At 44.1% G+C, this 15065-nt stretch overlaps 1 protein-coding gene across 1 annotated transcript in view; it reads left to right on the top strand.

Annotated features, from left to right (window-relative positions):
* Tdrd9 (tudor domain containing 9) overlaps window positions 1-15065 on the top strand; it is a 119686-nt gene that overhangs the window by 49743 nt on the left and 54878 nt on the right. The window contains exons 6-9 of the mRNA XM_038337787.1: window positions 1004-1084; window positions 1630-1794; window positions 6322-6425; window positions 14425-14489. Coding sequence (XP_038193715.1) covers window positions 1004-1084; window positions 1630-1794; window positions 6322-6425; window positions 14425-14489 — 415 coding nt within the window. The remainder of the gene's footprint in view (window positions 1-1003; window positions 1085-1629; window positions 1795-6321; window positions 6426-14424; window positions 14490-15065) is intronic.

Here is a 15065-nt window from a genome sequence, read left to right as displayed (position 1 = left end):
TCCTTGCCCTAGACTCTGACCTTGCGTACCAGCTTCTGACTGGCCTCTCTTTTCCAGGGCCAACCTCCAATCTATCTGTGAACTTCGGTTCTTTTTATCATTGAACACGACTTGCTGCTCCCTGCTCAGCATTAAACTGGAGTATATTCAGCCCCACACTTGTTAGAATAACCAACCACGGCAGAGGGATCAGCAGGGACTGGTCAGGCCGTGTTGCTGGGAAGTGGGCAGGGCCGATGGGGGCTCAACATTGCTCTGCCTTAATCCAGGGGGGTGGAGGGTGACAGTGACCCATGTGCTAGCCTTTGATTGTGGGCAGGTGTTTGTTGCTTACTCTTAGGCAGAATAGGAGTGAGTAACCCGGAAAGCTGTAATGACCTGGTTTAGCTGAACATCTGCCAGGGCAGGAAAGCCCTCTTTACCCTCTCATCAAGTGACATGAGCATCCTTCTGTAAAATTCATTTTCATAGCCGGGCGGCGGTGGCGCACGCCTTTAATCCCAGCACTCGGGAGGCAGAGGCAGGCGGATCTCTGTGAGTTCGAGACCAGCCTGGTCTACAAGAGCTAGTTCCAGGACAGGCTCCAAAGCTACAGAGAAACCCTGTCTCGAAAAACCAAAAAAAAAAAAATTCATTTTCATGTGTGTTATTTGCATGTGTGTATGCATGTTTGCATGTGCTAGCACATGTATGTGTGGGTACATGTGCGTGCTCACTCATATTTGTAATCATTCTTGCCCACTCTCCACCTTGTTCATTGAGACAGGGTCTTTCAGTCAGACCCAGAGCCTGCCTGTATGACTAGCCAGCTTCCTCTGAGGATCTCCACCATCTGATGCTGGGATTATAGGCTTCATGTTTATCTAGTGTTTATCTGGATTCTGGGAATCAGAACTCTGGTTCTCATGCTTGTGCAATAAATTATTTAGCCACTGAGCAGTCTCCCCAGCACTGATGTGTGCATTCCTGATGCCATGGGAGGGTGCCCTCTTTATTTTTTTAGGTGCATGAGCGAACCGAGGAAATGGATTTCCTGCTATTGGTTGTCCGTAAGCTCTTGAGGACAAATTCACGGTTTGTGAAGGTAAATTTTTAGATTTCATTTTGTTTCTCCCATTTTAACAATTTGGTACTATGCTAATTGGTTCTATCAATATTATATAAACCTAGTTATATCTGGCAAAGTGATTCTTAACTGAGAAAATGCCTTTATAAGATTGGCCTGTAGAAAAATCTGTAGGACATTTTTTAAATGATATATGTGGACATATTCTGCCCACTGTGGGAGGTGGCATCCCTCATTTTAATATTTTTAAAAGTTTTGTTATTTATTCTTGTGTATTTTGTGTGACATGTGTGGGGCACGCATGTGGAGGTCAGAGGACAGCTTATAGGAGTTCTCTCTTTCCACTGTGGATTTCAGGGACTGAACAGTTCCTCATTTGAAAAACATAGCTTTAGAGTAACAGTAAAGTCTTGAGTACTCTTTGTACTGTTTTAATTTATATAATACACACAAATCAAGATATTCTGTTTAAAGCTTAGTGGTTTGTAACTGGTGAGAGGATGAGAAGGCGGTCTGGTCTGAGGGGCTTGCGTTACTCACTGACAGGGCTCTCTTCACTCCAGGTGATCCTCATGTCTGCCACCATCAACTGCAAGGAATTTGCAGACTACTTTGCTGTTCCTGTTCAGAACAAGATGAATCCTGCATATGTTTTTGAAGTGGAAGGAAAGCCCCACACTATTGAGGAATATTACCTTAATGATTTGGGGCACATCTATCATAGTGGGGTATGTCGGGTACATTTCTTCTTTTATAGTGAGTGGATTTTGGTTTCCGACTAAACCCTGAATTCCCCTGCTAATTCTAAAAGGGTCATGCGGCCTTCTAGAACCTGTCAGAGCTGACACATGGGAGGGAGGGTGGAGACAAATAAAGGGAGGAAGCTACTGGGCTTTTGTTAAAAGATGGAGCATAGTAAATATTCACATCACACATCCTCATGAAAGTTATTGAGACTTCATGCCTAACTGATATTGAAAAAAAACGTAAGATTTTAGTAATTATAAAATTGTAAATTTACTTGAGATAGAATTCTGGTTAAATGTACATTTCTGGTATAAGGTGAATTGAGTTGAACCTGGAATTGTACTGTGACAGCGAAGACTTGGGCACACATTCTTGTAAGAGGGAGGCTGAGGTAGAGTTCCCTTCACACGCGCGGTACATTTAGAGGTCTCAGAAGTCTAAAGTAGAAGCAGGCATGACACACTTCCTCTCTCATCCTTCTGAGTGTGCTCAGTGAGAAAGTGCTTGTGCAGCTGTGTGAGACTGGTGGCTTCGTTCCCACCTCATGAACAAAATGTCCGAAGGAGTTAAAGATTGCCTTACTCCTCCTGTGTTCTTGTCTGTTCCCCTCAGGATCCTCCTCACACACTTGGGTCTGCTCCTGCAGGGCCCTTAGGATCCTCCTCACACACTTGGGCCTGCTAAGCAAATACGGACCATTTCTTCTCTTTCAGAGATGGTATACTCTCTGCATACAATCTTTGCCTAGATCCCCTTTTTATATCAGCAAATATTTTTTCTGTTTTTCTTTTAGAGGTGTGCACCATTCCTCCATGTAGTCTCTAGTGCCTCTGCTCTTACTGCAGTGGTGCTGCAGTGACTAACGCTGCTGCGTGTTGTCGTGCGCACAGGATAGATAGCATGTTTTGTAGTATGTGGTTTCTCAGCCCCAGGATTACTGGTATTCTGGGCCAGAGAGTTCTGCGTGGCAGGGGACCCTCAGCACTGCAGGATGTTTCTTCTTGCCCTTGATCCAACAGATGCAAGTAGCACACCTCTCTATTATCACAACCGAAAATGTCCCCAAACCATGCCTTCCTGGAGCCCATGAGCCCGGAAGAGACTGTTGTGACAAAGAATATATATGCGTGCAGTTTAGTGGCTGCAGCAGGAGTTGAACTTGTTTCTGTTAAAGATGTCTGCAGTGTTGAACAGTGGGCTCTGCTAGAATGAGGTGCCGGTTAGGTTTCGTCTGACATCAACACAACGCAATTCTTTGTGGAAACATTGAAAAGGGGTAAAGTCAACTGTGGGCATCTTATTCTGTGGGGCCCTGTGGTTGGACCAGGCCAACTTCTAGAAGCTATGGCCCTTTGGCTGACTCTGGGTTGTGTTCAGCTGTTTGAAGGGCACCTAGTTTTAACATTGCTCACCACAGCCTATCCTTGGTGCCTGGAAGGCACATTGTAAATATTTCAGTCCATGGCCAAACAGGAGTAAGCATACAGACTTCACTGCGTACTGATTTGTGTTTGGGCGTTTGGGGAAGGGTGCCAAGGTTGGAATTCAGGCCCTGTCTAGCTAAGCTCTCACCCCCAGATCCTGTCCATACCTATAAGCTATGAAGGCAGTGTTTTGTGTTTATTCTGTTCTACAACTTTCAACACTAGAGGATGCATTTTCAAGTTCAATTTCATCATTATCCGTGTGTTCTCTTAGTGCCGTCTCATGCCGTCCAGTGGGGCCTTCTGTGGAGCTCGGCTCTCTGCCTGTGCTGTCTCTCTTCTTGAAGGCCTTGACCCCCTGTCTGCTGTCTTCACTCACTCTTGGGTCTCCCTCTGTTCATCTTTTCTTACCATGTTTAGCCATAATTGAATATTTCTTCTCTTCAGAAGCACCCCCCCCTCCTTAGTCCCAGGTTTCTCTGCAAACCTTCCCAGCTTCTGTCTGGGTTGGGGGTATGATCTGTGCTTCTCTAGTTCCAAGTTCTCTTGTCTCTTTCCATTGTGACTCTATTGACCCCACCTACCCAAACTGTATTTGCCAGGTTCCTTTTGGTCCAGTCACCATGTAGCAAGGTCAGCCTTAAGCTTACTGGGCTTTTTGAGAATAATGACCCTGTTGATCACGCTGGTCTTTTTTTAATTTTTATTTTTTTAAAAAAACTGGTTTTTCTGATGCCAACTTTAGGTATTGCTTTTCAACGCCCTTAGAAGAATCTTCTTTATCTCTTATTTTCAACTTGTTTTCTTTTACATGAATACCCTTAGGAAAGGTCTATACAGTGTAAATGTACACTCTGATGGAATTGTGTGGCACCCCGCCCTCTGTATGGTACCTTGCCCCAGTACAGACTATGCTGTTATGTTTTGTTTGAGGCAGAACCTCATGTGGCCAGGTTGGTCTCACTCCTGCTGTGTGGGCAGGGATGACCCTGAATGTCTGTTCCATCTGCCTCTCCTTTCTCAAGTGCCAGGATAGTGTGTGCCACTGTGCATGGCTAACAGCCCAATTTTTATACATACTCTTTAGAGTTTTCTTCTCATTTTTAAAAGCCAGGCATGGTAGTTTATTTTTGTAATTCTCAACACTGGGGAGGTGGAGAGAGGTGGGTCCCTAGGGATTCTTGGCCAGTCAGTCTAACCTTCTTAGTGAGCTCCAGGCCACTGGGAGAAAAACATCTCAAAAAAAAGATGGATGGTGTGGGCTGGAGAGAAGATGGCTCAGTGATTAAGAACACTGATTTATCTTCCAGAGGTCTTGAGTTCAATTTCCAGCAACCACATGGTGGCTCACAACCATCTGTCATGAGATCTGGTGCCTGCTTCTGGCATGCAGGCATGCATCCATACATAATAAATAAATCTTTAAAAGGTGGATGGTGACTGAGGAATGATATTTGCAGTTGTCCTCTGGCCTTCACATGACAGAGCACACATGTACATGTTTATGCATTTATGTTCTCAAGCTAGCTATATTTGATATTAGAGAGTACCTGGCACTTGAGCTGACCTTTGGTTAGGTTGCTGGGTTGCCTCTCCTAGCCTTGATGCGGGGAGAGGAACTTGGTTCTGCCTCAACCTGATGTGCCATGCTTTGTTGACACCTGTGGGAAGCCTACCCCTTTCTGTATGGGGAGGAGGAGTGGATGGGGGCTGTAGAGGGAAAGTGGGGTGGGATTTCGGGGGAGGGAACGAGAGGAAAGGAGGGAGGAGAAACTGCAGTTGAATGCAAAATAAATGAAAAAATTAATAACAAAATACCCAAAAGGTCAGGTATTGGTACACACCTGCAATTCCATTCCTCTGGAGGTAGTGGTAAGAAGTATCAAGAGTTCAGAGGCAGCCTAGAATACATAGCAAGTTGAAGGTCAGTCTAGGCTACATGAGACCCTGAATTAAAACACCAGCAACAAGAACAGCAATTTCGAGGGCTTGGGTTCTAGAACTCAGTGGAGTTACTTGTGATTCAATCTCATGCCTTTTCTACACGGTTTGCCAGTAGCAAGCTTCTAGGTGAGTTTGGTGTCACTCTTGGCTTTGTGGAACATGCACGTTTTCCTATTTCTGTTTTGAATAGTCACATTATGGAATATTGGTCACTGTTAGGATAGGGTAAGAAATTAAGTCAGTGATGAATGTATTAGTTGTTCTTCGTTATTAAATGAAAGTAAACTTGCCATAATCAAATTACTAGGATTATAGTAATTTTGGGAAATGGTTTAGACATTATCTGTAACACTTCTATGTGACTAACTTTTGATCACCTGAAGACTCATTTTGGTATGTCCATCACAATATTATTTGTGAGGTACTGTAGATAATAGTTGATCCAATTATTAAACTAACTGCCTCCTTACTCTTGGTGGAAAACAGATAGGATATAACCCAGACTGTGAGAACCATGTTGTGTGGGAAGCTGGAGAACACCAGCCTCGCCACCTGCGGAGCTCTGCCTGCGCACAGGCCCACAGGCCATCCTTCTAGCCTGGAGGACCCCGGGGCGGTTCTAAGTCATTAGGCTCCATTTGAGTTTGTTTTAATGTTCAGTTAAAAGTAGTCTGTCAATCTCTAAGTCTTAGCAGACAACAGCCATGTCACGTGGTATTCTTAGGGCACACTGGGAGATAGATGTGGTTCTACCCTTTGCAGATAGTTGCTGTGTGTAGATGTTGGGGTTCTTAGGAGGTGGGGATTTGATACCCTGGAAGGGCACTCATTTGGAGGTAGGAAACCTCCCAAGTTTCCTAGGCCTTTGATGCAATTTATCCTGTGCCTTAAAGGTAGTCTCCTCTTGGACTCTCTGACTCCATCTGTGTTGGCCCTGACTTTAACACCACGTATCTCCAGCATCCCAGACAGCACTTGCCATCCCAGATCTTCAAGAGTGGCTGTGATGGCGTCACTGTTGTTGTTGTTATTAATATACTTAGGGTGTTGTAGACTGGTGGCTGAAGGGGTGAGCGCATATCTAAACCAGCATTTTTTCCTTTAGCTCCATTTAGAGATTCTATTTTTTATTTTTTTCAGCTCCCTCCCTACCGTTTGGAGGAGCCAGTGATAACAAAGGATGTTTATGAAGTTGCTGTCTCTCTCATTCAGATGTTTGATGACCTGGACATGAACGAGAGTGGGTAAGAACCCCTCCAGCTGCACTTCCGTGTGTGTGTTATACACATGCTTATGTTTTTGCATAGTAAGGTAATAGCTGTAGACACTTGGGCTTGTTTTGAGACAGAGTCTAGGTATCTGATGACAAGGTTGTGGCCTTCTTGCTCTCACGTGCTGGGATTTTGGGTGTGTGCTTCCATACCCAGCTGTAGGGACCTTTTCAGCAGTCAGCAGCTGCTGGTCACTCTGCAGGCTTCTACTTACCAGAGTCAGAGTCGAGCTGAGTGCAGCTTTAGTACTTTTTTTTTTTTTTAAGCTAGCATTGAAGCCAGAAAGTGGGATGAGGATGGCTTTTCCAGACACAGGAATCACATGGCTTCCTCTGCCTGTGCTTTTGTTTCTGAGACATTTCCTGACACTCAGCATGTAATCCAGTTGTTCATTCTTTAAGCTTTTGTTTAAAAAACAATACAAAACTTGAGACTTTTTTCCTTTAAGGACAGTTTAGGTTCTAAGTGCTGGTTTGAGTCTAGAATTTAAAAATACTCAGTTACTGAAACTCTGTGGCTCTAGTTTTATTGTATAACATAAATAGCACTTATTATTTTAGAAACAAATAATGATAATGGATATTCTCCCTCCCTTAGTTAACAAAACTAGATTGCTGGGGTGACTTTTTTTCCTATAGACCTCTGAATTAACCCTTGTTTGTCAAATTTGGACTTCTTTTCTTGGCTTACTTATATTCTTCCCAGATTACAACCTTCAAAGACTTTGTTGGTAAATGTTCTTAACGTTTCTTTGGGTAAAACATTATTTTATTTCAGTTTCATCCTTTGTTTGAAAAAAATCTAAATCAACAGATAAAAAAACTCAAGCTGGGCTCAGTTGGTAAAGTGCGTGGTTTGCAAACATGATGTCCTGTGTTTAGTTAGATTCCTAGAACTACAGGGAAAACCCCAGGCATGGTAGTGTGCGCTTGTAATTCCACTTGGGAAGGTGGAGACAAGACTGGGTCTCAGTGGTCAGCGAGTTTAGCCTAGTGGTAAGATTGAGGCCAGTGAGAGTCCCTGTCTCGAAGAAGATGGGCAGAGTTCTTGAGGATGACACTCAAGGTGACACTGACATTCTTCTATCTCACTGCTCCAACTCCCCCCTCCCTTTCTCATTCCCTTCTTTGCTCCCCGCTTCCTCTCTTCCCTACTTCTGCATGCACAATGTATGCACATATACCCACACCCATGTACACACACACACACACACACACACAAATGAATGAATTAAAAACTCTCATGTCTTTACTGTGACTAGCATGACTTTGGAAGTGTGCAGACAGTGTGGACCGGTTCAGTTTAGTCTGAACTCGCCCTGGCTCACGCCTTTGATGTGTGTACAGTGCTTAAGCGCAGGTTCGACTTCTTGCACCAAAAATGCTTGGAGTCAGAATTGTTTGTTTGTTGGAGCGTTTTCACAGACGTCAGTGGCTGAACCTAAATACTCTAAACTCAAAATCATTTTGAGGCTCAAAGTCAAGTATCAGACTTTGGAGCATTTCAGAGTTTGGATTTTCAGAGTAGAAATTCTCAGCTTGTATGAAATTCTAAATTATTAAATGCTTCTTAAATTTTATTTTTCTAATTTTATATACATAATAACATTGAGATAAGCATTAACAAAATGCATTTTTTAGCACTCTTTCTAAGTTTTGGTTCTATTTTCGTATAATCACCTGGCTTGTGTTGCTAGAGTGATAAAGCTCCTCTTCGTCTCATTGCTCCATGTACATAAATGTATTGCTTCACGCTGGCTAACCTTGAGATATAGTCTTTGTCTCTGATGACCCAGGGCCTCAGAGCTAGGAGTATTTATTTGCTTGTGATTGAGTGGACTTAATTGAGTCTCCACACTAGTACCCGAATGCTGCCCAGCAGCCTTGAATCTATTAGCTTTAATATCCACTGGGCTTCTTGTCTGAGCCCTTAATTATCAATAATTAAGAATGGTTATTGCTCTTGTATATGACCCAGATTCAGTTCCCAGTACACACATGGCTTAAAATTATTTGTAACTATTGAACACAGATGGTGCAATACACATACTCAGGCATGCCCGGCGGTGGTGGCACACGCCTTTAATCCCAGCACTCGGGAGGCAGAGGCAGATGGATCTCTGTGAGTTCGAGGCCACCCTGGTCTACAAGAGCTAGTTCCAGGACAGGCTCCAAAGCCACAGAGAAACCCTGTCTCGAAAAACAAAAAACAACAACAACAACAAAAAAAAACGAACACATACTCAGGCATGTATACACACACATAGAAACATACATTGAATAAATATTTAAATAAAATCAGAAAAAATAATTTTAAAGGCATTTAAGATTTTTGCTTATCTTTTCATGGCTTGGTAGGCCAATTTTTATTGTTGTTTTGAGGCAGCATCTCTCTTGGTAGCCCTGACTTTCTTGGAGCTCACTTTGTTGACCAGGCTGGCCTTGAGCTCACAGAGATCCACCTTCCTTTGGCTCCTAAGTTTGGGATTAAAGGTGTGTGACTAGCAATAAACCAGTTTTTATTTTATGTAATTATAATTTTTTGTGTGTGTGTGTGTAGCAAATGCATGTACGTGTGGCAAATGCATGTGTATGTGGCGAATGCATGTGGTAATTTTTTTTTGTTGTTTTTTGTTTTTCGAGACAGGGTTTCTCTGCAGCTTTAGAGCCTGTCCTGGAACTAGCTCTTGTAGACCAGGCTGGCCTCGAACTCAGAGATCCGCCTGCCTCTGCCTCCCGAGTGCTGGGATTAAAGGCGTGCGCCACCACCGCCCGGCTGCATGTGGTAAATGTATGTGTGTGTGGCGAATGCACATGTGTGCTCACTGTGCGTACACAGTGGACTAGAGACTGATGTTGAATGTCTTTGTTGTTTCCACTGCACAGGGATTATAGGCAATATCTGCCAAGCCTGACTTCTACAGGGGATCTGGACTCAGGTCCTCCTCTTACTTGTTAAGTATTTCATCCACCAAGCTATCTCCTCTGCCCTAACTTTTTAATTACTCAATAGTATTCAATATTTATACTGACTACAGTTATTGACTAAATTATATCTTTATTGTCCTTTAAGTCTCAAACTATGAGTAGAGCTGCTGCAAAACCCTGCATGCAGGTGCATGCAGACACAGACATCCAGTTCATCTGCATGCAGGCATATGCATACACAGACATCCAGTTCACCTGCATGCAGGTGCATGCAGACACAGACATCCAGTTCATCTGCATGCAGGCGTATGCAGACACAGACATCCAGTTCATCTGCATGCAGGCATATGCAGGCACAGACATCCAGTTCATCTGCATGCAGGTGTATGCAGACACAGACATCCAGTTCATCTGCATGCAGGCGTATGCAGACACAGACATCCAGTTCTCCTGCATGCAGGCATAAGCAGACAGACATCCAGTTCATCTGCATGCAGGTGCATGCAGATACAACATCCAGTTCATCTGGATACTTACAAGTAGCACCATTGCTATCTTCTATGGCAAGAGCATGGTTTGTTTTGTAAGGTCCCATTCACTCATTTCCAGCGTAGCTGCACCGTGTTGCAGAGCCACCCACAAGTGGCTGAATTCTGTAGCTTGATGTGCTTTGCTAGCTTTCTGTGTGTCTGTGGTGTGGGTATTGGTTGTCAAAATGGGTATGAATGGTGTCTCACTGTTTCTTCTTTCATGAAGTGCTTGTTCATGTCTTTTGGCAATTTTTTCTTTTTTTCTAATGCTTTTGCATTCCAACTGCAGTTTCCCATCTATCCTCTCCTCCCAGTCCCTCCCCCATTCCTCCCCTGCCCCCGTCCACTCCTCCTCCATTTGTCTTGAGAAAGGGGCAGGCCCCCATGGATTTCAGCCAGCAATGCATGTCAAGTTGCAGTGAGACTAGGCACTTTCTTTCCTATTAAGGCTGGCTGAGGCAACCCCAGTAGGAGGAGAGGGTCTCCAAAGCAGGCAGTAGAGTCAGAGACAGCCCCTGCTTCCACTGTTAGGAGTCCCACATGAAGACCAAGCTACACAACCATAACATATATGCAGAAGGCCTAGGTCAGTCCTATGCAGGCTGTGAGTCCTGTGACCCCAGGTTAGTTGATTCTGTGTGATTCCTTCTGGTGTCCTTGGTCCCTCTGACTCCTATAATTCTTCATTCTTCTCTTCTGGAGGATTCCCTGGGCTCTGCCTAATGTTTGTCTTTTGTCCATTTTTCAGTCTTATTATTCTTCTGTTGTTTTATTTTGTTTGAGACAAGGTGTCACTATAGAACTCTGGTTGGCCTGGAACTTGATATGTAGACTAGGGTGGCCTAGAACTCACAGATCTGCCTGCCTTTGTCTCCTTAGTGCTGAGATTAAAGATGTATGCCACCATACCTGGCTTTTGCATGTATGTATGTGTGTATGTATGTATATGTATGTGTTTGTATGCATATGTGTATATGCTGAATTTAAGTGTTCTTTATGTATTTTGGATAATAGTTCTTTATATCAGAAAAATGCAAATATTTTCTCATTTTTGAAAAATTGATGGATTTTGTTGAAGTATACAGTTAATTTTAGTCAAATTTTTTTTTGCACCCCAGTTGTTCTAAACATAGAGAGCTGGAGCCGCTTTGGGATGACTATTACATCCTTGGGCCTGACTCACCCCTTCCTTGGGCACTTGTTTGATTTCTGGCTTGAGATGTTTTTGGCCATTCACCAGTTCTGACCCTCTCCATACCAGCGACCACCCCGTTCTTCCGGGGAATCGAGCTCTCACAGTGAGCGATACGAGTCTGGCTTGAAGGACACCCAGATCCAGCTCTGCGCTTCACTACTGGTTTGTCACTGTCTGTAGGTGTCTTCAGTGGTCAAAGCTGGAAATGAATGGATGAATGAGTCACATGTACCTTTGTGGCTGGAGGGACATGTATGTATGTGCATGTGATGGGCAACATCCTCAGGGTTGCCATCTGGGTCCGTTGGGGCAGGTTCTCATTGGCCTGGAGCTCACACAGTGGACTAGATTGATTACTTGGCGATGGAGCCTGAGCTGTGTTCCTGTCTCTGCCTCCGCAGAGCTGAATTACGATCATGGGCGTCCAGCATTTTTTACCTAGCTTCTGATGGCTGGACTCAGTTCTTCGTGCTTGTGAGGCACGTGAGCACTTTATCAACTGAACTATCTCCTTGGCCTTTACCTTTTAATTAATAAAAAGTTGTTATTATCGTGTTTGTGTGTGTTCACAGGGTATGTGTGTTCGTGTATCACAGAGCACATGTCACCGTCAGAGGACAGCTTTGAAGAGTTGTCCTACATCTCTCTCCTATGTTTGTGTGTTCCAGGGCTGCTGCCAGGCTTGCATGTCCAGCACCTTTACCCCTGAGCTATCTTGCTGGCCTAAGCCCTTAATTTTTTTTCTTTTCTTTTTGTTTCCTTGTTTTTACATCTGGACAAACTTTCCCTTCCCTCCTAGCCTTCCAGTCCCTCCCCACTCCCTCACACCTTTCACTCTTCCTTCTCCATTTCTCCTTAGAAAAGGGCCAGCCTGCTGTGTGAATCAGCTAGCCATGGCCTATCAGCTTGCCATGGCACTAGTACCTCCTCTTCTATTAAGGCTGGATGAGGCAGCCAAGTAGGGAGGAAGGGTCCCCAAAGCACAAGCCCTTAATTTTTGAAATGGGATTAGACTGATTTTGAACTTCTGGGCTCAATTGATTTTCCTGCCTCAGCTTCCCAGGTATTTGACACTGCAGGTGTATACCACCATATGAGGCTTGGAGATTTTTTATTTTATTTACTTATTTACTTTTAATTATTTTTTCTCTTTGTGTGCGTGTTGTGTGCATGTATCTATGTATGTAAAGGTCAGAGGACGACTTTGTATGCCATTGGGAACATCACTTCCTTTGAAGAAGGGGTCCACCCTGACCTATAGCTTGTCAAATATGCAAGGTCAGGAGTCCTGGGGACCCTTCTGTCTCTGCCTCCCCAGTGCTGTGATTGTACACAGATGACACCACACTTGTGTTTGTGCAAGTGCTGAGGATTGAACTTGGGTCTTCGTGATTGCAAGGCAGGTGCTTTATTGGCTGAACCATCTCCCTAGCTCCTTGGGAATGTAATTTTAGAGCCAGTCTGCCTATTTAGCAGTCTAGTCTTGAACTCCACAAATTTTCACTTGATCACTTTGTGATTGAATCTTCATAAACTTTATATATGCAGTGTTTTTATTACTATTTTTGATAACTCGATTTTTATTTAGCATTTTCTCTTTGATCTGTTAGTGAACCCAGGTCTTTGCACATGCTAAGCATAAGCCTTACCCCACTGTGCTGTACCTCCAGCCCATTTTACACATTGGTATTGATCTTGATCTTGAATCCTGCAACTTGATGAACCTGCTAGAATTCTATCTATCTTGAGGGTGTGAGTGTGTGCGTGCGTGTACGTGCACTTGCGTATATGTTCACGCCTGGGCTAATTGCACACCGTGGGTGTTGTTTCTTGGACACTGTTCACTATTATTTGGAGCAAGGTCTTTTGCTGGGCTAGAAAACTCACTAATTAGGCTAGGCTGGGTAGCCAGCAAGTCCCAGAGATCTGTGTGTCTCTTCCACTACTAGGATGATAAGGACGTGGCACTGTGCCCAGCCTTTCCACGTGGGTTAGCATGTTCCCTTATTCTCCATTGTGGTTGCTATTCTGTAGTGCTTAGCTGTGGGCTGGCTTCCCGCCGCCCTATGCCCCAAAATAATTACACAGAAACTGTATTCTTTTAAACACTGCCTGGCCCATTAATTTCAGCCTCTTACTCACATCTCTTGCTTTAACCCATATCTAATTATCTGTGTAACACCGCGAGTGGTGTCTTACCGGGAAATTTCTAGCGTGCGTCCATCTTGGGCTGGAGCTTCATCACATCTCTCTCTGAGCAGAGGCACGGCAGTCTGTCTAACTTAGGAGAGGTGTAGCATCTGACTGAGCCATCTACCTCACTTCCTTCTTCCTGTTCTGTCTACTCCGCCCACCTAAGGGCTGGCCAATCAAATGGGCCAGGCAGTTTCTTTATTAGCCAATGAGAGTCCTCCATCACTATTCTAGGTGACAGTGTATCTTGTCCTTCTGGGGCTTTTATATGGCTGCCTCCTTCTTGCCCCTTATTGTCTCTCTAAGCAGTCATTTTCTTATGCAGGTTTGCAACTCTTTATGTGTATGTGTGTTTTGCCTGCACATCTGTCTGTATACCATGTGTGTGCCTTGGTATCTTTGGAGGTCAGAATGGGACATCAGATCCCCTGGAACTGGAGTTACAGATTGTTATGAGTAACCATGTTGGTGCTGGAAATTGAACCTGGATCCTCTAGAAGAGCAACCGGCACTTTTAATAGTTGAGCCATCACTCCAGCCCCAGCTTATAACCCTTATCCTGTGTTCATTTGTTTCTTTCAGTCTTATTGCTAAGTTATTATTTCTTCTCTGTTTCTATACTGTGAGTAAGCTCCAGAGCAATGTAGGGCCTTTCTGTCTGTTACTGCTGCCCCTAAACTACATAGAGGAAGGCGTGAAATACAGTGAAGGGCCCACAGGTCTGTGGAAAAACTGGAAATTGTATTTCATAGAGCAAGAGCTGTGGTAGTGAGGGGTGGTTATCTGGGATCCGCATCTTTGTACACACTTTGTAATAATAATCTGGGCTTTAGTGAAGCTTACTTGTAGTTATTCTAAGGTTTATATCTTGGGGTTCTAGATTATAGTGTTTAAATTTCCAGGAAAACTTTTGCAGATAGTGTGTCTTACAAGCAGATGCAATGGAAGGCAAGAGCCCTAGCTTATTGCCTGGCAGGCCTCTCTCTGTATGCTTCTGTCTTGTTTGTCAGAACGGAAGAACATTACCTGACAAAATCTGCAAGAGCTTTCACAGACAAAGCCAGTAGCGTCAGGGTCTCACGCAGCAGGGACCTTGATTCAAACTTGTTCACTTCACATTTTGACAGGAACAAGACCTGGTCGGGTGCCCAGTTTGTGTCGGAGCGGAGCAGCGTGCTGGTGTTTCTGCCAGGTGTGAATGTCATCATTTTGTGACTGGGGTTTTAATGTTCCGGACAGCACATGTGTGACAGTGGGGTTCACGTGGACGACTGTGACTCAGCTTGGCCTGTTCCCATAGCCTTCGCGTTACCACAGAGAGTTCATGTTGATAATGAAGATCTTAACTTTTTAAAGGCTGTCTTGCCAGCTTCACAGTTTCTGGTAGGATGTTTTGCTTTGCTAAGAGCGTCCCTCTGTGTGGTCATGACTGTGAGGTGACTGCCGTCAGTTCACAGCACAGTAGTCCTAATGAGAGCAGAGCAGGAAGCACCGTGGAGTCGTCCTCAGTGCTTCAGAAAACAGGCTCCCACTGCACCTTCTGAAAAGATGCATCGTGTCCAACAGTACTTCGTCAAGATGACTTCTCAAGGAGCTTAGTTTGATCAAATTATAATAAGTCACATATTTGTTGTTGAAAGGTAATATGCAGAGCATATGCATATTTGTGCATGTAGTGATGGGAACAAAAGCACAAAAGAGAAACTTAATTTTGGAATGTAACATGTGAATTCCATATCTGTCACATTTTGTTTACTAAACGGACTCA

This window comes from Arvicola amphibius, chromosome 7 (assembly GCF_903992535.2).
Source record: "Arvicola amphibius chromosome 7, mArvAmp1.2, whole genome shotgun sequence".
NCBI lineage: Eukaryota > Metazoa > Chordata > Mammalia > Rodentia > Cricetidae > Arvicola > Arvicola amphibius.
This window is presented reverse-complemented; position numbering and strand designations above follow the sequence as displayed.